Raw genomic sequence first — 25,713 nt, forward strand, 5'->3', positions numbered from 1 at the left:
TGGCAACAGGGAAAATGCAGATAAATTAAATGAATATTTTGCATCAATCTTCAAATTGGAGGAATCTGGAGACAACAGGGATATCAGGTAAACAAGGTGGCCATGTAGCAACCTCTCTCACAGCGGGCAAAGCATTTGGCAAACTAATGGGACTACACTTAAATGTCCAGAAGGCATTCAATATGGTGTCACAGAAAACATTATTGCACAATATTGGAGCTCACTGTATTGAGGGCATTGTATTACAGCAGACAGGGAGTCAGGATTAATGGGTCTTTTTCAGGTTGTATTTAGTGGAGTGCCACAAGGATCAGTCTCAAAACCTCAATTATTTACTATCTGTATTAATGACTTGGAGAACAGGGCTGAGTGTAATATGTCTACATTTACTGATGATACAAAAATGAGTGGGAAGGCATGTTGCTCTGAAGGCCAAAGGAAACTATGGGGGGATATAGATAGATTGAGTAAGAGGCAGATGAAATTTAAAGTCGGAAAGCATGGTGTCGTGCACTTTGGTCACAAGTGTCAAAAGGCAGACTATTATTTACGGGAAGAGATTTCCCAAAAAAAGCACAGTGCAGAGGAATCTGGGTAATCCTATGCATGCAACACAAAATGTCAGAATGTAGAATGCAGCAAGGAACTAAGAAGGAATTTGACTTTTATTGCTAGGTGTTGGAGTTTAAAAACAGGGAAGTCACGATCTCAAGTGTCGGTCTTGACCTGAAGGTGCTATGTGAAGGTTGGACTGGGGTGTACAGAGTTAAAAATCACACAACGCCAGACTATAGTCCAACAGGTTTATTTGGAAGCACTAGCTTTCGGAATACTGCTCCTTTGTCATTAGAGTTTAAAAGGAGGAGTGGTGATCTTCTCAAAACATCCATGATTCTGAGGGGGTTTGACAGGGTAGCTGTAGAGAAGATGTTTCCACTCGTGAGGGAATCTTGAAACTAAACGGCGTGATAAGAGAATAAGGAGTCACTCATTTAAAACTGAGATAGGAGAAATTTCTTCTCCCAGAGGATGGTGAATGCCTGGAAATATCTGTCCCAGACTGATATGGAGGTCAGTGAAAGAACTTAAAGTTGGAGTAGATAGATTTTGGAAATACCAGGGATGGGAGGGTTGTGAGGATCAGGAGAGAGGAGTTGATGGTCAGCCACAATCCTGGGGTTGAATGGCTTGAGGGTCTGAATGACCTCCTCCTATTCCTAGTTCTTATATTCCTGTAAAGTTAGTCTCTGTAGCGGTGACCATGGAACTATCATCGATCCATGTGAAAAGAGTCCTGGTCCACTGACGTCCTATAAGTGAGGATATCTGCTGTCTTTACTGAGTCCGGCCTACATGTAACTTCAGACCCACAGCGATATGGCTGACTCTGAACTATTCACTGAAACAGCCCTAGTTCACAGTCAGCTCAGGAAAGACAGTAAATGTTAGCACCACCCACATCCATCCAGAAAACTGGGCCCGTGTTCTAGATTAGATTAGATTAGATTCCCTACAGTGTGGAAACAGGCCCTTCGGCCCAACAAGTCCACACCGACCCTCCAAAGAGTAACCCACCCAGACCCATTCCCACATTTACCCCGACTAATGCACCTAACACTATGGGCAATTTAGCATGGCCAATTCACCTAACCTGCTCATCTTTGGACTGTGGGAGGAAACTGGAGCACCCAGAGGAAATCCACACAGACAGCCACCCGAGGCTGGAATCAAACCAGGGTCCCTGCTGCTGTGAGGCAGCAGTGCTAACCACTGAGCCACCATGCTGGGACAAGGAATGGGGAAGAGTGTGCGGTTTGGAACTCTCTCTCTCTCTCTTTGAAAAGGTGGTGGAAGCAAAGTCTTTGAATTTGAGTGGAGGCAGACTGAGGCTGATTCTTGGTAAGCAAGAAGCGAAGGGTCAGTGGGGACAGGAAGGAATGTGGACTGATCAGATCAGCTACAACCTCATTGAACAGCAGCGCAAGCTTCAGAACTTGAACGGCCAACTGCTGCTCCCAATTCATAAGTCACTGTCCAGCACTGCACTGTCTCCCCATTCCCCCCCCCACCCCCAGAGTATCCCCTTTATATCTGCCAACCAGAATATCTTTTTCCCTCTTGTTGGTTCCCTCACCACCTGTTGCAGACCCCGTCTGGCAGTTATATCCTTTAGGACCCGACCAGCTCTATCAGTAATGCTGCTGTCGTGTCAACTCTTGGTGGTGGGCATTGAGAACCCCACCCAGAGAACATTTTGCCAACTTCAGGGCTTCCTCCAAGTGTTGTTCAACATGGAAGAGGAATGATTCATCAGCCGAAAGGATGGTGCACGGTAACCAGCAGTTTTCCTTGACCATGTTCAACCTGAAGACATGAGATTTCACGGGATCCACAGTCAGTATTGAGGACTCCCAGGGTCACTCCCTGCTGTCTATATGCCATGGTGCTGTCACCTCCGCTTGGCTTGTCCTGCTGGTGGCACAGGAAGTATCTAGAGATGGTGACGGTGGTCTCCGGTGGTCTGTAAGGTATAATTCTGTGAGTACGACTATGTCAGACTGCTGCTTGACTAGTCTGTGAGACAGCCCTCCCAATTTTGGGACTAGCCCCCAGACATTAGTAAGAATGGTTTTGCAGGGTCAAGAGGGCCTTTTCTGCTGTGGCCTATACCAGTGCTGAGGTTGGTGTCTGGTAGTCCATCCAGTTTCAGTCTTTGTTGACATTACATAGCGATTGATACAATCGAGTGTCTTACTAAACTGCTTCAGAAGGCAGTTAGGCATCAGTCATATATATTGCATATGTAAGACACTTACCTTATGTAAGTGGGCTGATATAAGATGCAAACCTTATGTAAATAAGCCTATAGAAGGCATTTACCTTATATGAGTGAACCTATTTAAGACACTTACCTTTTTGTAAGCCTATATAAGATGCTTATCTTATATAATTGAGCTTATAGGAGATGCACCTTGTATAAGTCTGCCTATAGGAGACATTTACCTTATATAAGTGCACCTATAGGAGATGGTTACCTTATATAAATGAGCTTCTATCAAATATTTACCTTATATAACAGCCTGTAGGAGATGTTTATCTTATATAGTGAGTTTATGGGAATCATTTGCCTTACATAACTGAGCCTACAGGAGACATTTACCTTACAGGAGTGAACCTATAGGAGATGTGTACTTTATATAAGTCTGCCAAAAGAGACATTTACCAAATATAAGCGAGCCTATTGGAGATGTTTACCTGAGGTAAGTGAGTCTATAGGAGACAGTTCCCTGATAAGTGAGCGTATAGGAGACAGTTACCTAATATAACTGAACCTATAGGAAAAAGTTCCCTAATGTAAATGAGCCTATAGGAACAGTTACCTGCTATAACTGGGCCTACAGGAGACAGTTACCTGATATCAGTGAGCGTATAGGAGAGAGTTAGCTAATATAACAGAGCCTATAGGAAATCGTTCCCTCATGTAAATGAGTCTATGGGAAACAGTTACCTGATATAAGTGAGCCTATAGAAAACGTTCCCTGATATAAGTGAGCCTATGGGAGAGAGCTACCTGATATAGGTGAGTCCGTGGGAGAGTGTTACCTGATATAGGTGAGTCCGTGGGAGAGTGTTACCTGATATAGGTGAGTCCGTGGGACAGTATTACCTGATATAAGTGAGCCTGTGGGATAGTGTTACCTGATAGAAGTGAGTCTGTGGGATAGTGTTACCTGATATAAGTGAGTCTGTGGGATAGTGTTACCTGATATAAGTGAGTCTGTGGGATAGTGTTACCTGATATAAGTGAGTCTGTGGGAGTGTTACCTGATATAAGTGAGCCTGTGGGATAGTGTTACCTGATAGAAGTGAGTCTGTGGGATAGTGTTACCTGATATAAGTGAGTCTGTGGGATAGTGTTACCTGATATAGGTGAGTCTGTGGGATAGTGTTACCTGATATAGGTGAGTCTGTGGGATAGTGTTACCTGATATAGGTGAGTCTGTGGGATAGTGTTACCTGATATAGGTGAGCGCGTTGCCCTCGGGGAAGTTGTATGGGTGCCTCTTGCGGAAGACATGTCCCACACGGCTGCACGGGACAATCTCCAAGCTCCCTCCACACATCCACACACGGAAAGACAGCTCTGCAACAGAGTGGAGAAGTTATAGGATTAAAGAAGACCCATCCAGCTCTCATGTTCACCTGTGACCACCTCGGTAACCAGGCTGCACAAGGGGAATCTCTACCGTTATTAAACACATCAGAGAGGTAGTGCAGGAAAAAGGTGTTGATGTAGATTATCTGCCAGGACCATGGGGCTGAATGGCCTCATTCTACCCCCACCCCCCACCTTGTTAATGTTCGTAACGGGTTTGTCAGAATAGCAGAGGAAGTGGCCATTCCACCCATCCCATCCATGCTGGCTCTCCAAGAAGCCAATGCAGTCAGGCCTATTTCCCAACCATATCCCTGCACTCCTTCAGGTTTTTTTCCTTCAAGTGTCTGTCCAATTACAGGACTGCCTCTCCCCATTCCCTGCCCCTCCATGCTGCCTGAGTCTCCCCATTGCCTGAACCACCCCCGTCCATGACCATCTTCAATACCCACCTCTCCTTCCTGCTTGCTCCTCCCCAACCCTGCTCCTCCCCAACCCTGCTCCTCCCCAACCCTGCTCCTCCCCAACCCTGCTCCTCCCCAGTGCCTGCCATCCCAACCTCTTCCAGCAGAGATTGTGATCTGGAGACACTGAAGATGCCTTCTACCAATCAATACTTTCACAGTCACAAAAACTGCTCTGAAGGAACAAACTCACAGGGCGATAACCCCCTCTGCAGCTGCCAATCTGTTACAAAAATATTCCTTTCCTCCCAGGCCTGCACCCATAACTGTCTTCAATCTAAGAGGGAACCCTATTACTTTTAACAACGAAACACAACTTGTATTTAGCGAGCCTGGTTGGATGGTGGTCCAGTCAAATGGCTTCATGAGGAATGATTACCAAACAGAACTCAGTCCAGGGTCACACAATGTTGAAGTGGTGGGGGAGGCAGAGAGACTTAAGGTGAAAACTCAAGGCTTCGTTATGCCTTCATAAGAATCTGTGTGCCACTGCCTGGGTCAGCATTTATTGCCCATCCCTCCAGAAGCTGCGCAGTGGCTCAGTGGTTAGCACTGCTGCCTCACAGCACCAGGGTCCTGGGTTCAATTCCTGCCTGTCTGTGTGGAGTTTGCACATTCTCCCTGTGTCTGCGTGGGTTTGCTCCAGGTGCTCCGGTTTCCTCCCACAGTCCAAAGATGTGCAGGTTAGGTGAAACACTAAATAGCCCATAGTGTTAGTCAGGGATAAATATAGGGTAGGAGTTTGGGTGGGTTTCTCTTCGGAGGGGCTGTGTGGACTTGTTGGGCCGAAGGGTCTGTTTCCACACTGTAGAGAATCTAAAAAACAAGGTGGTGGTGAGCTGTTTTCTTGACTGTTTTGATGTGCTGTCAGTAGACCCGCAATGCCATCAGGGAGGGAATTTAACCCGGCAACAGCCAGGAATGTTGATATCGACTAAAAACTGGGGATGTCCCTCAGAAGTATCGAGAATCTAGGGGGTTACTTTAAAAAAACAAATGGGTGCAAAGAGGGACCGCAAAATATCTTAGGCAGATAGGATTATGGAAAAACTCAAAGCATTTTGTAAGTATGTTAAGAGGAAGAGGGAAAATGTGGGGAGCAACTTGTGCGTGGAGACAAAGGATGTGGCTGAGGTTTCAAACTAATATTTCTCATCTGTATTCACAGAGGAGAGGGACATTGTAGCTGGAGATTTCAGTTGGGTTGGTGAGGTTTTAAAGCATGTTAAGATGAATAAGGAGAAGGTATTAGATATTTTAACAAGCAGACAGGTGTATAAATCCATAGGGCATGATGTATCCCAGGCAGCTATGGGAGGTAAGGGAGGAGATTGCTGGAGCTCTGGCGGATGTATTTAATACTTTACTGGCCACAGGTGAAGGGCTGAATGACTGGAGGATCGCTAATGTGGTTCCTTTTTTCAGGCAGGGAAGCAGGGATAGGCCAGATAATTACAGAGCAGAGAGTCTGTGGGAGGGAAATTATTGGAAAACATGCTGAGGGAGAGGATTAATCAACAATTGGAAAGACCGGGATTGATCAGGGTTAGGAGAAAGTGAGCACTGCAGATACTGGAGATCAGAGCTTAAAAATGTGTTGCTGGAAAAGCGCAGGGTTAGTCAGCACAGATTTTTTTACAGAGAGATCCTGCCTGATTAGTTTACTTGCACTTTTTGAAAAGGTGACTAAACATATTGATGACGGTGGTGCAGTAGATGTGGTTTACATGGACGTAAGCAACGTCTTTGACAAGATTCCACATGGAAGGCTGGTCCAAAAGGTATGGACCCTTGGGGTCCGAGGCAAGCTGACAAACTGGATCCAAAACTGGCTTGTAATCAGGAGACGAAGGGTGCTGGTGGATGGTTGTTGCTTTAATTGGAAGCCTATGACTGGCAGTATACCTCAGGGAATGGTGATGGGACCCTTTGCTATACTTGTTATGTAAGAACTTGTAAGGACTTGGATGTGAATGCAGAAGGTAGAATTAGTGGTGTTGTTGATCATGAGGAGAAGGGTCTCAGGCTACACTCTGATATCGATCAGCTGGCAATGGGGTAGAGCAATGGCAGGTGAAATTTAATCTCAACAAGCCAAAGGTGATGCATTGTGGGAGGGAAGAGTATACACAATGAATGGGAGGTCCCCAGAGAAAGACTGAGGACTGGTGTACAAGTCCTGAAAGTGTCAGCACAGATACACAAGGCGAAAAAGGCATCCTGTATACTTACCTTCAGTAGCCAGAGTGGAGAATATAGAAGCAAGGAATTCTTGTTACAACTTTATGAAACATCGGTTGGCCCACAGATAGAATACAGTGTGTGGTTCTGGTCACACACTCTCGGAAAGACTACGAGAATGCGGTGACGACGCTGGAGACGGTTTCAAGGAGAATCAGAGGATGTTGCCTGGGATGGAAAATCTCAGTCATGAGGAGAGACTGGGTTTGCTTTCCTTAGAGCAGAGGAGGCTGAGAGGGGGAATCTGATTGAGGGCTACAAAGTTATGAAGGACATAGTCAGAGTGAGAACCTGTTTTCTCCAGAAGACCAAAAGGGGCTGAGTTTAAGAGTCAGTGATCTGAGAGAGGATTTTTTTTCACCCGGAGGGTGGTGGGAATATGGAATGTGCTGCATGAGAGAGTGGTAGAGGTGGGTACTCTCACAATAGTTAATCAGCGTCTGGATGAGCACTTAAAATGCTCATTGCATGCTGCGGGCTAATTGCAAGAAAATAGGCCTCAAGTAATTGAATGTTTGTTGGTCAGTATAGAATGATGAGCCAAAGAAGCTTGTTTTTCAAAAACTTAATCTACTTTTCTCATCAACCTGCTCAGAGATGTTATCACATACCTCTGGAGCAGGTGGGATTTGAACCTGGGCTTCCTAGTTCACAGGTTTCACTGCATGACAAGAGGGCTTGCTTACACAGCTGTGTGACTCTATAACGGTAAGTCAGGATAGTGAGTGGCTCGGAGGGGAACTTGCAGGGCATGATGTTCCCATGTATCTTCTGCCCTTGTCCTTCTAGATGGAAGTGCTCACGGGTTTGGAAGGGTCTTTGGTGAATTTCTGTAGTGTATCTTGTAAACAGTACACTGTTAGCAGGTTTTGAGAAGATTTGTCGCTCAGGTTGAGGTTCTGGATGTAGGTTTGCTCACTGAGCTGGAAGGTTTGTTTTCAGATGTTTCATCACCATACTAGGTGATACCATCAGTGAGCCTCTGGATGAAGCACTGGTAGTGTAGCCTGCTTTCTATTTATGTATTTGGGTTTTCTTGGGTTGGTGATGTCATTTCCTGTGATGATGTTGTTTCCTATGATGATGTCATTTCCTGCTCTCTTTCTCAGGGGGTGGTAAGTAGTACTCTGTGCTGCTACTGAGGGAGGTGGTGGAGGGAGTGGATGTTTATGGATGTGGTGCCAATCAAGTGGGTTGCTTTGTCCCAGATGGTGTCAAGCTTCTTGAGTGCTGTTGAACTGCACCCATCCAGGTAAGTGGGGAGTATTCCATCGCATTCCTGACTTGTGCCTTGTAGATGGTGGGCATGCTTTGTGGAGTCAGGAGGGGAGGTACTCACTGCAGAATTCCTAGCCTCTGACCTGCTCTTGTAGCCACTGTGTTCATGTGGTGAGTCCAGTTCAGTTGCTGGCCAATTTTTACCCCCAGGATATTGATAGTGGGGGATTCAGTGATCGTAACACCATTAAATGTCAAGGGGTGGTGACTAGATTGTCTTAATTGGAGATGGTCATTGCCTGGCATTTGTGTGTCCTGACTGTTACTTGTCACTTGAAAACCAAGCCGGGATATTGTCCAGGTTTTGTTGCGTCCTCACTAACTCCGCGTTTGAACACGGACTGTCTGAGGAGTCATGTACAGTGCTGAACAGTGCGTAATCATCAGCGAACATCTCCACTTCTGAACTTCTGATGGAGGGAAGGTCATTGGTGCAGCAGCTGAAGACACTGCCCTGACGCACTCCTACAGGAATATGCTGGGGCTGAGGTGCCTTGTATTTATTGGAGTCAGGATTCTTTGCATGGAAGAATGAAGATACATTTTTCTTGTAGTTTGGTAGCATCGGAGAGTCTGGATCAGCTGTTCCATAGTCAGATACAGAAACTCACCAAACTTACTACTCCCACCCTCACACTACCCATCAGGCACTGGCAGCCATATTGGACAGCGATGACAAACCCTTCATTGACCGTCCCATTAGGATATGGAATCTCCACAACTCTTCCCTCTCCCACATATCAGCTGAGGGCCCATGCTGTCCAAGTTCAGAGTCAAGGGGGTTTGGGTAAAGGTTTCACTTGCCTTATAGTGGAGGCTTTGCAGCACGGGGGAGTGCTGCGTTACCAGAGGAGCTGTCCTTTTAATGAGAGGTCAAGCAAACACTCCATCCACTCCCTCACATGGACATGAAAGATTCTGTGGCCGACGTTCAAAAAGGATCAGAGGAATTCACCTGGTCGTGGCTAACAGCAGCAAGGCAGCTTCCTGTTTCACTTTCTAACTCAAACATCCACCATGAAGTAACAATAGCAATCAGTCATGAGCAATCTCCTACTAAAGTTACAAACGCTTACCAAAATTTTCACCGCCCCAAATGTCCATCTGTGTGTCATATTTCCCGAGGTGGTTGAACCAGGATTTATTGATGACAAATATCCCTCCAGCAATAACTGGGGTCCTACAGAGAGAAAATGCAGCATCAGTCATGGGTTTTCTTTCATACTTTCATTGCAGTGTTTATTGCCCATCCCTAGTTGCCCCCTTGAGAAGGTCGTGGTGAACTGCCTTTTTGAAGGCAGCCCATGTGCTATAGGTAGACCCACAATGGCCTTGAAGGAGGGAATTCCAGGATTCTGACTCAGTGACATTGAAGGAACAGTGTGGTGAGTGGCTTGGAGAGGAACTTGCAGGAGATGGTGTTCCCATAGATCAGGTGCCCTTGTCCTTCTAGATGGAAGTGGTCACAGGTTGGGAAGATGCAGCCGAAGGAGCCTTGGTGAATTTCCGCAGTGCACCTTGAAATCGCACACACTGCTACAATTGAGTGTCAGTGGTGGAGGGAGTAGGTGTTTGTCCTGGATGGTGTCGAGCTTCTTGAGTGTTGTTGGAGCTGCACCCAATAGCATCACACGCTTGACGTAGGCCTTGGAGATGATGGACAGGCTTTGGGGAGTCAGGACGTGAGTTACTCACCACAATGTTCCTAGCCTCTGACTTGTCCTGGTAGCCACTGTGTTTATATGGCTAGCTCAGTTCAGTTTCTGGTCAATAGTAACCCATAGGGTATTGTTAATGGGGGCTTCATTGATGGTAACACCATTGAATGTCAACGAGTGGTGATTAGTGTCTCTCTTATTGGAAATGGTCTTTACCTACCATTTGTGTAGCGTGAATGTTACTTGCCACTGTCAGTCCAAGCCTGGATATTGTCCAGATCTTGTTGCCTTTGAGCACTTTCTGCTTCAGTATCTGAGGAGTCACGAATAGTGCTGAACACTGTGTAATCATCGATGAACATCCCCACTATGCCCTCTAGTTCTGGACTTCCCCACCCCAAGGAAAAGATTTTGTCTATTTATCCTATCCACGCCCCTCATAATTTTGTAAACCTCTATAAGGTCACCCCTCAGCCTCCAACGCTCCAGGGAAAACAGCCCCAGCCTGTTCAGCCTCTCCCTATCGCTCAAATCCTCCAACCCTGGCAACATCCTTGTAAATCTTTTCTGAACCCTTTCTTTTGTCCATGTTTGAGATCAGGAACTGACTGACACTGGTGGAATCCAAACTGGGCATCACTGAGCAGGTTATTGCTGAGCCGGTTATTGCTGAGCCGGTGCTGCTTGATAGCACTGTTAATGACCTCTTCCATCACATTACTGATGATGGAGAGGAGACTGATTGGCCGATAATTGGCCAGGTTGGGAGTTGTCCTGCTTTTCTGTGTACAGGACATACCTGGGCAATTTTCCACATTGTCGGATAAATGCCAGCATTATGTAATTGTACTGAAACAGCTTGGCTAGGAGAGCAGCAAATCTGGAGCATGCCTTCAGTACTATTACCAGAATGTCGATTCAAGTCTCACTCCAGTGTCTTGGGCTTCAACTCCAGACTAACACTCCCAGTGCCCTCATAGTTTCCTTTATTTACTTGCAAAGCCCTAGTTTCAGATCCAACTACTCCACCCTCCATCTTAACCGAAAATGCCATTTTGTTATGGTCTCTCTTCCCCAAGTGATCCCATACAACAGGATTGTCAGTCATAAGCTTAGAATAGCAATAAAACTCGAGAACTACAGATGCTGAAAATCTGAAACAAAAAACAGAAATTGCTGGGGAGTTAGCGTTCTGCGTCCGGTGACTCCAGCCCGGTGGATTCTAATGAAGGGTCACTGGACTCGAAACGTTAACTCTGCCTTCTCCCCACAGATACTGGCAGACCTGCTGAGTTTCTGCAGCAAGTGCTGTTCAAGAGTAGCTTGTTCCTCAATGCAAAGGTCTAAGAAAAAAAACCCATTATTTACACACTCCAGGAAATCCTCCTTCACAATACTTTTGTCATTTACATAAACGATTTGGATGCGAGCATAACAGGTACAGTTAGTAAGTTTGCAGATGACACCAAAATTGGAGGTGTAGTGGACAGCGAAGAGGGTTACTCAGATTACAACAGGATCTGGGCCAATGGGCTGAGAAGTAGCAGATGGAGTTTAATTCAGATAAATGCGAGGTGCTGCATTTTGGGAAAGCAAATCTTAGCAGGATTTATACACTGAATGGTAAGGTCCTAGGGAGTGTTGCTGAACAACAACTGAGACCTTGGAGTGCAGGTTCATAGCTCCTTGAAAGTGGTGTCGCAGGTAGATAGGATAGTGAAGAAGGCATTTGGTATGCTTTCCTTTATTGGTCAGAGTATTGAGTACTGGAGTTGGGAGGTCATGTTGCGGCTGTACAGGACATTGGTTAGGCCACTGCTGGAATATTGTGTGCAATTCTGGTCTCCTTCCTATCGGAAGGATGTTGTGAAACTTGATTTGATCTATAGGGAGAGGCTGAAAAGGCTGGGGCTGTTTTCCCTGGGGCATCAGAGGCTGAGGGGTGACCTTATAGAGGTTTACAAAATTATTCCGGCATGGATAGGGTAAATAGACAAAGTCTTTTCCCTGGGGTCGGGGAGTCCAGAACTAGAGGATTTAGGTTAGATTAGATTCCCTACGGTGTGGAAACAGGCCTTTCAGCCCAACCAGTCCATACCGACACTCCGAAGAGTAACCCACCCAGACCCATTTCCCTCTGACTAATGCATCTAACCCTATGGGCTATTTAGCATTGCCAACTCACCTGGCCTTCACATCTTTGGACTGTGGGAGGAAACCCGAGCACCCAGACACTGACAGAGTTTGCAGCCTTCACACAGGCAACTGCCTGAGGCTGGAATTGAGCCTGGGACCCTGGTGCTGAGAGGCAGCAGTGCTAGCCACTGTGCCACCCATAGGTTTGAGGTGAGAGGGGAAAGATAGACAAGTATACCTAAGGGGCAACTTTTTCACACAGAGGGTGGTACGTGTATGCAATGAGCTGCCAGAGGATGTGGTGGAGGCTGGTACAATTACAACATTTAAGAGGCATTTGGATGGGTATATGAATAAGAAGGGTTTGGAGGGATATGGGCCGGGTGCTGGCAGGTGGGACTAGATTGGGTTGGGATATCTGGTCGGCATGGACGGGTTGGACTGAAGGGTCTGTTTCCGTGCTGTACGTCTCTATGACTCTATGACATTGCAACTAAGGTTTGTCAAGTGACATGTACATTAGGATCACCCAAGATTCCAGTCACATACCTCTCTGATTTACTGTTTAATGCCTTCCCCTTACATCTCCACTATTGTCTGGGGGCTTATAGACAACCCCCAATAACCTCACTGTGTTTCTTATCCCCATCCATTCGGATTCCACAGCCACATTTTCCAATATTCTTCCTGGTTATTGCATTGATTTATTCCTTTACTAAACAATAGCCAAGGTCCCTTTCCCAGGTGGGGGGGTGGGGGGTCCAAAACTAGACGGCATAGGTTGAAGGTGAGAGGGGAAAGATTTAAGAGGGATCTGAGGGGCAAGATTTTCATGCACAGGGTAGTGTGTGTATGGAACGAGGTGGTGGAGGTTGGTAAAATTACAACATTTAAAAGTCATCTGGACAGGTGGGTGGATGGGGAAGATTTTGAGGGGAATGGGCTGAATGCTGGGCTTGCTGGGTATGGAAGGTTTGAGTTATAAAGAAGGACTGGGAGTTTTTCCCACTGGAACATAGGAGGTTGAGAGATGACCTGACAGGAGTTTATAAGATAATGAGAGGTATAGGGAGAGTTGATGGTATTGCCTTTTCCCTAAGATGAGAAGTTTCAAGGCTGCGGGCACATTTTGAAGGTGAGAGGAAACTGGTTTAAAAAAGACATGAGGAAAATTTTTTATACAGAGGGTGCAGAATGAACTTCCTAGAGTGGATGTGGGTACTATAACAACGTTCAAAAGACATTTGGATGGATACATGAAAGAGAAAGGTTTGGAGGGTTATGAGCCAGGAGCAGGCAGGTGGGGCTACTTTAGTTTGGGGTCATATTCGGCATGAATTGAAATGACTGAAGGGTCTATTTCCATGCTGTATGACTCAATGACTCTATAACTCTATAAACAACATTTCACCTCCTTTCCCAATCTGAATCTCTTTCCTAAATATTGAATACCATACCCTTGACGTTAATCACCCTACAACCCCCATGTTTCCGTAACTACAACTGTATCATAGCTACGTATATCCGTTTGCACTGTTAATTCATCTACCTTATTGAAAATGTTCCATGCTTTAACTCACAATGTCTTCAGATCTGTCTTCTTTACCTTGTTCGTCATTCTAGTTTTATTTTGCACTATGTCCCCATTTGCTTCCCACCCTATTTTTTCTGCCTTCTACTTTTGCTTTTTTATCTTCTTTGTTCCTATCCTTGTTTCTCCCCATTCAGGTTCCCATCCCCCACCCCCATTCTAGTTTAAATTCCTCCTATTGGTGGTTCAGTGGTTAGCACTGCTGCCTCACAGCACCAGGGACCCAGGTTCGATTCCAGCCTCAGCTGACTATCTGTGTGGAGTTTGCACATTCTCCCCCCCTGTGTCTGCGTGGATTTCTGATCAGACACCACTCCTGAGCACGCTGTGCTGAATCCAGTGCTTACCGTATTGATTCGGTCGGGTCAGACCTCACCATCTTCTGTTCAATAGGTATCTGTTCCCATTTAAAATGCAAACTCCAGTCAAACCCTATGACCAAGGGAGGGAAAACAGCAAGATGAACAGAGAGAATCCGAGCTGACGAGGATAAGACCGTGCTGAAAAGGCATCACAAGGTAGACACAAAGGAGACAGTCCAGACAATCCTCCGCTCAATCACCAAGACGTTTACATGTCCCCTTTTCATGAGATTTTTCAAAATTTGTTGAGGGGGATGTGGACATCACTGGCTCGGTTAGTATTCAATTTATGATCAACCTGTTATCACACATCCCTGGAGTGGACCTGAATTCAGGCCAGAGCTGGATTAGAGTCAAGATTAGAGCGGTGCTGGAAAAGCACAGTAGATCAGGCAGCATCCGAGGAGCAGGAAAATCAATGTTTCGGGCAAAAGCCCTTTGTTCCTGATGAAGGGCTTTTGCCCGAAACGTCGATTTTCCTGCTCCTTGGATGTTACCTGACCCGCTGTGCTTTTCCAGCACCACTCTAATCTTGAATTCAGGCCTCCTGGCCCATAGGTAGGGACACTACCGCTGAACCGCAATAGCCCTATCTGATCAGTATTTAATGCCCATCCCTAATTGTCTTTGAGAAGGTGGGGGTGAGCTGCCTTCTTACACCACTGCAGTCCATGTGCTGTTGGATTTTGACCCTGAAGAAACGGGGATAGTTTTCCACATCAGGATGGTGAGGGGCTCAGAGGGGAACATGTCGGTGATGTGCTCCCAAGTGCTTGCTGTCTTTGCTTCGCAAGTGGTGAGTATCTGCCTTGAATTAATGCAAGATTTTCTCCTCCCTCCCAGAGGACCATTACAAAGCCCATTGTCACTCTCTCAACTCTGAGCACCCTAAAATCACTGGGGAAATTGACAGACATTTATGTCCTGTCAACTTCTCAACTGCATGGAACTGAAAACGGGGGAAGCATTTCCCAGTGAAATCTGACACACAATTAAATTGGCTAGTGATTCACAGTTCCCTCATTTTGTCTTGAGGTTCACAAAAGGACATGGCAGTTTTGACAAACAGAGGAATCACAGAGTACCCTCCGACCTTACAATACCAAACCGCTCACGATCCAGGCGGGTTTGAAGGGAGGCAAAACGCAATAGGCCAAGCTGAACCAGTTTAGCAAACACTGCAGTCTACTTCCAGAGATCGAGACAGAGGAATGAAAGGAGGCCATTCAGCCCCCTTTATGTCTGTCCCATACACGCAATGAGGCCTGTTCTTACTCTGTGACACTTTATATCCTTATTGAGAAACATCAATATGGAAACCTGTAACTTGACCTGGATTTCCTCCCTCTCACTTTGTGTGAAGGTGTGATCCCCAGCATCATCTCACAGTATTGTAACCCTAACGTTAAGGTTGTACACCTTCTTTATCGACACCAACATCAGAGAATCAGTTTCTCTCTGTCTCTTCATAAGCGTTTTGAACAGATTCATAGGGATCACTCCTTCAGTACAGCTGCACCAATGCTTGGGCCTCTCAATTACAGCAATGGCCCCAGCCCAGGTGTGACGTGAAGTTCAAATCATTAACTCCAGGGTTGTTAATGTTTCCAGCCTTTCACTTTTCACATTCGTTCAAAACGTTCCAAGACCAATGAATGGCACATCCAAGGAACTCTGTGTATTCCACGACCTGCTGAATCAATGCACAGCCAGCAGTATAAGTGAGGCCGAGAGATTCTGCATTACCAAGTAAACAAGCTGCGGTCCCAAACCTAGTTTGCAGTGAAGAGAAAGAATACTGCATCTCAGCTGTTGCCTCAGTGAGAACCCCCTATCCTCTGAGTCAGAGGTTCAAATCTCACTCCAGAGACTCCAACACATAGTCCAGGCAGTGCGTTACTGAGGGAGTGCCACACTGTCCAAAGTGCTGTCCCTCAGATCAGACATTAATCCGAAAAGTGTCTGTTTTTTCTCTCTCAGGTCTGCGTGGGACTCTTTGGAGGGTCAGTGTGCACTTGTTGGGCTTAATGGCCTGTTTCCACACTGTAGGGATTCTATGATTCTAAGAACAGGGGAGTTCTCCATGGTGAAAGTGGGTACTGCAGATGCTGGAGATCAGAGTCAAGATTAGAGTGGTGCTGGAAAAGCACAGCAGGTCAGGCAGCATCTGAGGAGCAGGAAAATCGATGTTTCGGGCAAAAGCCCTTCATCAGGAATCTTCCTGATGAAGGGTTTTGCCTGAAGTATCATGTTCTCCATGGTGTCTTGTAATTATCCTCATCCACTAATCCGAAACAGGTGACCATTCAAGAGGGATGGATTTCACCTGAACCGGAGGGGGACCAATATCCTGGTGGAGAGATTTGCTCGTTCAGTTAGGGAAGTTTTAAACTAGTTGGGTGTTGGGTGGGGGGGGTTGAGGGGATGGAAGGATCCGAAATAGTATTGAGAATAGAGAATCAGATTAGGATGGTTCTGAAGTTAAAGACATCAAGTTAATTAGATAAGGCAGATAATTAGAGCAATTCGGAGAACTCTGAAAAATTAAACTGCATTTATTGCACTGCAAAGGGTCCTACAAGTAAGGCCGATGAACTTAAGGTATGCATGGTTACATGAGACTGGGATATCATCGGGATGACAGGAACATGTCTGAGAGAGGTACAAGACCTGGCAGCTCAGTGTTCTGGGGTTTAGATGCTAGAAGAACGATAGAAAGTGAGGCAAGAGAGAAGGGGGAGTGGAGTTTTTAATTAGAGAAGACATTACTGCTGTACTTGGAGAGGATATTTATCAGGGATCGTCCAGTGAATCTGTATGAGTGGAACTGAGAAATAAGTAAGAGATGATCACGCTAATGGGATTGTACCTTGATAGACCCCTAACAGTCAGAGGGAAACTGGGAAGCAAATATGTAGAGAAATCTCATACATATATTTTTAAAAATATAAAGAATAATAAGGTTTGCAATAGTTGAAGATTTTAACTTTCCAAACACAGACTGGGACTGCACAGTGTTAAGGACTTGGATGGTGAGCATTTGCTAAATATGTTTAAGAAAAGTTTTTCGTATCCACATATAGATGTACCTACTAGAGAATCAAGCCACCCGATGCCTGGAGGAAAAACGCCTCATTTTCCGCCTTGGGACCTTTCAACCACACAGCATCAACACTGACTTCACTAGTTTCCTCATCTCCCCCCCCCCCCCAACTCGGCACTGCCCTCATGACCTGTCCTACCTGTCCACCTTCCTTCCCACATCCACTCCACCCTGCCCACCAACCTATCACAATCACCCCCGCCTGCATCTACCTATCACCTTCCCAGCTACAATCCCACACTACCACCCTGCTATTTATCGCTCGGACCCCTACCCCCACATTCCTGATGAAGGGTGTTTGCCCAAAATGTTGATTCTCCTGCTCCTCGGAATGCTGTGCTTTTCCAGCACCACACTCGCGGCTCTGATCTCCAGCATCTGCAATCCTCACTTCCTCCGATGAGAGAGGGAGCAAACATTGAACTTCTCATGGGAATCAGGACAGGGTATAAGACTGAAGTGTTCATAAGGGAGCACTTTGGGACCAATGACTACAATTCGGTAAGTTTTGGAAGAGTTGTGGAAAAGGATAGGCCTTGTATAAAAGTTAAAGTTCTCAATTGGAGCAAGGCAGATTTTGATGGTGTGAGACAGGAACTTTCAAAGCTTGATTGGGGTGGTCTGTTCCTAGGTAAAGGAACGACTGGCAAGAGGGAGGCTTTCAAAAGTGAGATAACAGAGTTCAGAGACAGTATGTCCCTGTGAAGGGTAAGGCTGATCAGAGTATGGAACTACGGATGAATAGATACATTGAGGTTTTAGTCAAGTATGAGGAAGAGGCATAAGTTAGGTATAGACAACTGGGATCAAGTGCATCTCTTGGAGAGTATAAGGGGTGTAGGGATGTTCTTACAAGGGAAATCAGGAGGGCAAAAAGGGGATGTGAGATAGCTTTGGCAGACAGGGTTAAGGAGAATCCAGAGAGATTCTCCAAGAACATTAACAGCAAAAGAGCATCTAGGGAGAGAATATGGCTTCTTAATGATCAATGAGGTCATCAAAGGGTCTGTTTCCATGCTGTACATCTCTATGACTCTATAACTGATTCCACTTTGCGATGTTGATGGGGAAAACTCATTTTTCCTCATTCTAACTATTCATCGATTCACCATCTCTTCACGACTGGGGCTATGAAGAAAACCCCACAAGACCTGTCCTACTCCCAGGCTCCATGCTCCATGCTCCAGAGAGTGAGTTACATTGCACTGCTCTCCACTCACCCTCCCACCGCTCATCTCCTCCTACCATCTCTCTTGGTGATTGTGAATGGCTTTTCCTCCATCAGTAACTCGCCAGGCTAGTGCTCCAAGCTTTCAATAGTGTCGGAGGAACTCTGGCAGAAGCCTTCAGGACAAAGCTCAAGATTGTGTGGCTTCCTGATTTCACTTCAAAGAAAACCAGGAATCTGGGAGGTTCACCCTCAGGAACCCTCAGGAAACATTGAGGGATTTTCATTGTGAGTCTCGAGGGATTTGGAGTGAACGTTACGTATCGCTCTCCCTGGATAGCACCTCCCAAACTCACAGCCTCTACCATCTGGAAGAGTAAGGACAGCAGATAAATGGGAATACTATAAACCACACCCCTCCCCAAGCCACTCACCACCCTGACTTGGACATATATCTCCATTCCTTCAGCGTCGCTGGGTCAAATTCCTGGAATTCCCTCCCCCAGGGCATTGTGGCCAGGTGGACTGCGTCATTTCAAGAAGGCAGCTCACCCCCACCTTCTCAAGGGGGCACCTAGGGACGGGCAATAAATGCTAGACCCAGCCAGTGATGCCCACACATCACGAATGAACCAAAGAAAAATGGATTGGAATACAGATCAAGCATAATCTAAATACAAGACAGAGCACCCCATGACAGGTGCTATACAAATGCGGGACATCCAATTTGGAACCAACATACGAGACTCAATTCCCTCAACGTCCACACCCAAAGAGATCTGATCGTGCTGAGGAGTGGAGCAGGGTCAATGGGCCAAATGACCTACTCCCGTTATTAGTTTCTGCACATCCTTACCTGGGAAGTCAAGCACAATGGGATGGTAAGCCAAAATGGACAATTTCAGTTTCTATTAAATCCAATCCATAACAACCACTGGGAAGATCATTTTAATGGAACAACCTAACCAGAGATTGAGGATTGACTTTCCACAGAGGTTAAAGTCTGCCTGGAGATAAACAGGCACCTGATTCACAGCGGCAGAGTCTAAATTTGCCCCAATTTCTAAACGTGTAATTCTTGAGACAACAGCAATGGCTGCTGTCACGGTCTACAATATGACCGCAACATTGGTGAGCCAGTCACAATCCCTCACCTCGTGCCGGCCTGGGCCTAGTCTTCTCTGCCATGGGTTCCTGATGAGATTTCCAAGACATAGCGATGATAGTCAGAAGCTCCTGTGTACCTACCTCCTCTCAGATCCGCAGACGCTGCCAGGTAAGCAAAGTTGTCCAGGCTTATGACATCGATGATGGGACTCGCCACACGAGTGTAATCCTAGGGGTAAGAGGCGGGGAAGATAAGACGGCTACAGTCAACAGTGGTACAACATGGAGAAGGGAATTAATTACAGGAAGCCTCCAACACAAGAAAACATTCACATTGGTAGAACATGGCACAGTGGCACAGTGGTTAGAACTGCTGCCTCACAGTACCAGAGACCTGGGTTCAATTCCCGCCTCAGACAACTGTCTGTGTGGAATTTGCACATTCTCTGTGTGGGTTTCCTCCCACAGTCCAAACAAATGGCCATGGTAAATTGGCCAAGGTAAATTGGCCGTGTACTGTAAGGGGAATGGGTCTGGGTGGGTTGCTCTTCGGAGGGTCAGTGTGGACTTGTTGGGCCGAAGGGCCTGTTTCCCCACTGTAGGTAATCTAATCTAAGAAACACTTCATCACTTCCCTGTGATGGTTCAAAGCAATGGATCCATGTTTGAAGTGAGTTTATTTTTCAGATTTGGCCAATCAGAGCACAGCAAGATCCCATAGGCAACAAAATAGGATGAGTGATCCTGTCTTGTGTAAATCATGATGAACAAGAGGATTGGAAATCTGCCAATCCTCGGTTTCACCAAACTGCCAACTCCCTTTATTTGAAAAGGGAAGGAAACCAAAATAAAAGGCAGCTACTGGCCAGTGAGTTGAACACCTGTTATTCGGAAAAATGTTAGAGTCTCTTATAAAGCAAGTAATAGCAGAGTATTTGCAACTACGTTATATGATCAAGCAGAGTCAGCATAGCTTCTGAAGGGGAAATCATGCCTGACACATGTATCTGAATTCTTTGAGGACATAACAAGTTAGATAGATAACGGGGATATATAGTGGAGGTAATATATTTGGATTTTTACAGGCATTTGATAGGGCACCATACCTTTGGCTACTTAATAATAGCCCATGGTGCTGGAAGTAGCATTTCAGCGTGGATAGGGGACTGGCAAAAACACAGAGTTGAGATAAGGGGGTATTTTCAGGATAGCAACCTGCAGGTAGGGATCATAATTATTAACAATGTATGTAAATGACTTGGATGAGGAGAAGGAATGTATTATAGCCAAGTATGGCCAAAATAAATGGGAAGGCAAGGGGTAATGTTGGCCAGTCTTACCTGGGGAAAATCTTGAACAGATGGAACATTACATGAGGAATTTGAAATTATGTTTAGTGGCAGGAGCAGAATATTATTTAAATACTGAGAGCTCTAGGGGGCAGCACGGTGGCTCAGTGGTTAGCACTGCTGCCTCACAGCATCAGGGACCCAGGTTCGATTCCCACCTCGGGCAACTGTCTGTGTGGAGTTTACACATTCTCCCCATGTCTGCATGGGTTTCCTCCGGGCACTCCGGTTTCGTCCCACAGTCCAGAGATGTGCAGGTTAGGTGAAGTGGCCATGCTAAATTGCCCCGAGCGAAAGGTGCATTAGTCAGGGGTAAATGTAGGCTGGGGGAAGTGGGTCTGGGTGGGTTGCTCTTCAGAGGGTCGGTGTGGACTTGTTGGGCCAAAGGGCCTGCTTCCATTCTAATCTAATAAACAGAGAGCGATGGAACGAAGGGATTTGGGAGTCCTCATCACAAAAAGCGTGCACCCAAGTTCCGCTGGTAATGAAGAAGACAAATTAAATGTTGGTCTTTATTTCAAAGGGAATGAATTATAAAATTACGAGATTTTACTAAAAGGTCTAACCAGTCAGACCCGAGCTGGAACACTGTGAACAATTTTGGGCCCCTTATCAAAGGAAAAGTAGACTGACATTGGAGGCAATCCAGAGATGGTTCACTCGGCTAATCCTGGCTAGGGAGGGACTGTCTTATGAGGACAGGGTGAGTAGTTTGGGCCTGTACTCTCTGGAGTTTAGAACAATGAGAGACGACTTTATCGAAACACGTAAGATTCTTACGGGACTTGACAGGGAAGATGTGGAAGGTCAGTTTCCCATTGTGAGAGAGTCTAGGAGCAGACAGCACCATCTCAGAATAAGGGGTCTCCCATTTAAGACAGAGATGAGGAGGAATTTGTTCTCCCAGAGGACGGTGAATCATATTTCTTTACCGGAGAAGGCTGTTGAGGCTGGGTCATGGAGTATATTCCAGACTGAGTTAGACAGATTTTTTTTAAACAGTAAGGGAATCAAGGGCTGTGGGCAAAACACAGGAAATGAACATGAGGATTATCATCTCATTGAATGATGGAGTAGACTCAATGGCCTTACTCTGCTCCTATGGTCTGATGTAACTGATCACATGACTGACATCAGTAAGAGAGAAGTAGACTTCACCAGTTTCCTCATTTCCCCTCCCCCCACCTCACCCCAGCTCCAAACTTCCAGCTCAGCACTGTCCCTATGACCTGTCCTACCTGCCTATCTTCCTTTCCACCTATCCACTCCACCCTCCTCTCTGACCTATCACCTCCATCACCGCCCCCATTTACCCACTGCACTATTTGCTACCTTCCTCCACCCTCCTCTCTGACCTTTCACCTCCATCCCCACCCCCATTCACCTATTGTACTCTATGCTATTTTCTGCCACCCGCCCCCCCTCATTTATCTCTCCACCCTGACTATTCCTGATGAAGGGCTTTTGCCTGAAATGTTGGTTTTCCTGCTCCTCGGATGCTGCCTGACCTGCTGTGTTTTTCCAGCACCACTCTAATCTACACTCTGGTTTCCAGCATCTGCAGTCCTCACTTTTGCCATCAGCAAGAGAGACGTCAGCAGTCCAGGCTGAGCGAGAGAGGAGAGAGGTCTTAGACCCTACACTGCAGAGTTGTATTTGATAACCTACCACGTAGAAATGTAAGTACAGGAGAATGACAGTACCTAAGGATTTGAAGACCCTTACATAGCCTTGAGGACCAAACAGCCTCTGGGACAGTGTTACGTACAGACACCCACAGCCAGAGATACTTCAGACTGGGCCCCCAGTGGGCAAGGAGCAGGATGGTCTTAAAATGGCAGCATGAAGGAGAAATGTCATCCAGAAAAGGAGCAGCATTTATTGTTCTTCCTGAAAGAGTGCCAAGAAATCTGGTGCAAACACCAGACACAGCACATTCCCTGAGTACGGCATTGATATTTGCTGCAGCACCTACCATGAGTTAAAGGGTTCCCTGTGGCAGAAACTTAAATGTCTAATCCAGGTGGACTCCCCAGTGCAATGCTCAGCCACCATCTTAGCTGCCATCTTTCAGGTGTCTGTCTGGTGCAGTTGCAGTAAATATTCCAGGTCTGAAGTGGGATGGGGGCAAGGGGATATCTCCCCCCACCATCTCCCGTGACCAGCCAACGTTTATCCCTCAATCAACATCACAAGAGCAGAGGATCATGTTGCTGCTTGTGGGATCTTGTTGAGCATGGACTGGCTGCCATGTTTCATCATCGATGGCGCTCTTGAAAGCACCCTCATTGGCTGCAGAGGACTTGGCGGCATCCCGCGTTCGTGGGAGGCGCTACACAAATGCGGCTCTTTCTCCATCTCAACTCGGAGCGGCCTGAGCACCGACTCCGAAGAGTGGAGGGACAGAAAGAGAGTGCTGTGGCGGAAAGGAGAGGGAGCAGAGAGAGAAACATTCGATACAATCAGGAAATATTTCTGCTCTGGAGTGCCTTAATGATCACCACAAGCGAGAGACACCTTTGCTGAGTGATACGTGCCTCATTCCTCGCTGTCTTCATCAGACCAGCCCAGAATGGTGACACTCATTCCACAGAGCCCATCCTGACAGTCAGCTGGATTGCTGCTCCTTCATAGCAACAAGGAGGGTGCTCTCTTACCACTGGGCCTCCGCAACGTCCCACTGAGTGGACGAAGGTTTCCTGAGGAAACGGGCAAAACTCCGGGAGACAGATCAATGCCAGCCTCCAAAATCCACGATACCATCTGAGAAGGGCGAAGGCAGCAGATCCATGGGAACACCACCCCCCTCTTGCAAGTTCCCCTCCATCCTGACTTGGAAATCTACCACCAGTCCTTCAGTGTTGCTGGGTCAAAATACTGGACATCCCTCTCTGAGGGCATTGGGCTGCAGACACTCAGGACAGTAGAAGTTCAAGACTGACAGCTCACCCCCACTTTCTCAGGGGCACTTATCTGCTGTTAACAAATGATTGACCATGGGGAACAAGTAACCATGAGGAGCAGGTCCTTCAGCCCCTTTGGGTCTACTCCACCATTCTATGGCATCACAGCTGATCTGATGCTCCTCATGCCCACTTTCCTCCTGTAATCCGAGATTCCCGAACAGACCAATAATCTATTCACCTCACCTCTTACCTCTCTATCTTAGCTTGAGAATAGTTTATCCCCAGCACTGAGGGCCCTCACTCTAACAAAACCACATTTACATAGAATCCCTACAGTGAGGAAACAGGCCCTTCGGCCCCACACGTCCACACCAACCCTCTGAGAGTAACCCACCCAGATCCATTCCCCTACACTATTATCCTACATTTGCCCCTGACTAATGCACCTCGCCTACACATTCCTGGACACTATGGGCAATTTAGCATGGCCAATTCACCTAACTTGAATTGTGGGAGGAGACCGGAGTACCCAGAGGAAACTCATGGGGAGAATGTGCAAACTCCACACAGACGGTCGCCCGTGAATGGAATCGAACCCAGGACCCTGGCGCTGTGAGGCAGCAGTGCAAACCACTGAGCCAACGTGTCGCCCCCTTCAGCACCATTCTCTCTCTCTCTCTCTCTCCCTGACCCTGAACTGCCGATGCCATTTGAATACAAGAAGGACTTCCAGGGACTCACCTCTTTCACTCTTTGTAAGAGGGGTTGCAGCCAGTCCTTGTTCACCTCACAATGACTGTCGAGGAAGGTCAGGACCTCTGCAGTCGAGGCATCTGCTCCCTTCACCCGAGACCGGATCAGCCCTGCCAACAGAGAGACAACCTTTCACCCTGAAACAGCCAGCACCTGCCTTTAAGGCACTTCATGTGAGGTCAGGAGATATCAGAACAGGTAACGGGGAAGGTTGGTCCAAGAGGTAGGGTTTAAGGATTGCCTTAAAGCCGGAGAGAAATGGGAAAGTAGAGACATCTAGAAATTCTACAGATTAGTACCTGAAGACACACTCACCAATGGTGACATGATTCAAAGACCGAAGAACATCATAGCCCATGAACAGGCCCTTCAGCCCTCCAAGCCTGCGCCATTCCATATCCTCGATCTAAATCTGTCATCCATTTTCCAAGGATCTGTATCCCTCTGCCCCCTGCCCATACATGTATCTGTCTAGATACATCTTAAATGATGCTATCATTCCCGCCCCTACCACTTCCACTGGCAACGTGTTCCAGGCACCCACCACCCTCTGCAGGAAGAACTTTCCACGCATATCTCCCTTCAACCTTTCCCCTCCCACCTTGAACTTGTGACCCCTGGTAATTGAGTCCCCCACTCTGGGAAAAAGCTTCAAATCATGGATTAAAATTCCAAAGAGACCAGAATTGAAAGAGTACAGGAATGTTAGAGGTTGAAGGTCAGTTAGACAGTCCTGTCATTATACGTTCAGTTTTATTCTCATTGGCGCATCTCAAAAGTTAGAACCATAGATACGATACAGTGCAGAAGGGGATCGTTCAGCCCATCCTATCCATGCCAACCCAAAGGCACCCAGTCACTGTTTCTAATCCTATCTTCCTGCACATGGGCCTACGGATCTGCAGCTTACAGCACTTAAGATGCAGATGCAGGGACTTTTTAAAAGGGTTTGGGGTCTCTGTCTCTACCACTGATTCAGTCATGAATTCCAGACACCCACCAACTGATTCCCCATCTCTGCTTCTCCACAGACCCAGCTCATTCCTTAACTGCCACAGAACCATCACGTATCCCCTGTGGTCTCAGCAATCAAAGCAGCAGGAAAGAGAGGGCTGGCAGTATGGAGGGACTCGCAGACCCCAAACCGTTGAGTGGGTTGCATCAATCCACCAGTACTTCAGCCTTGCCCCCTTCTTGCCACCCCTTTGCCCCACCTGCCCTTTCTTTCCCCTCCTTCCCCCCCTTGCCCCTCCTTGCTCCACCTGCCCCTCCTTCCCCCCCCTTGCCCCTCCTTTTCCCCCTTGCCCCCCCCTTGCCCCCGGGCCCAGGGACCAACCTGTAGAATTGGAGTAATGTCCTTTTGGAGCTACACATCTGGGGGTCTCCAGGTTTGGTCCTTCACTACGGCAGTTATCCCTATCCTTGGGCACTTTGTTTGCGC

At 46.9% G+C, this 25,713-nt stretch overlaps 1 protein-coding gene across 1 annotated transcript in view; it reads right to left on the reverse strand.

The window, feature by feature from the left end:
• Positions 1–25,713, reverse strand: part of galnt16 (UDP-N-acetyl-alpha-D-galactosamine:polypeptide N-acetylgalactosaminyltransferase 16) — a 91,212-nt gene that overhangs the window by 22,481 nt on the left and 43,018 nt on the right. Inside the window, exons 5-9 of the mRNA XM_060828637.1 lie at positions 24,261–24,382; positions 19,406–19,493; positions 13,872–13,956; positions 9,216–9,319; positions 4,018–4,144 (exon numbers count right to left, since the gene is read on the reverse strand). Coding sequence (XP_060684620.1) covers positions 4,018–4,144; positions 9,216–9,319; positions 13,872–13,956; positions 19,406–19,493; positions 24,261–24,382 — 526 coding nt within the window. The remainder of the gene's footprint in view (positions 1–4,017; positions 4,145–9,215; positions 9,320–13,871; positions 13,957–19,405; positions 19,494–24,260; positions 24,383–25,713) is intronic.

This window comes from Hemiscyllium ocellatum, chromosome 8 (assembly GCF_020745735.1).
Source record: "Hemiscyllium ocellatum isolate sHemOce1 chromosome 8, sHemOce1.pat.X.cur, whole genome shotgun sequence".
NCBI classification, from domain to species: domain Eukaryota; kingdom Metazoa; phylum Chordata; class Chondrichthyes; order Orectolobiformes; family Hemiscylliidae; genus Hemiscyllium; species Hemiscyllium ocellatum.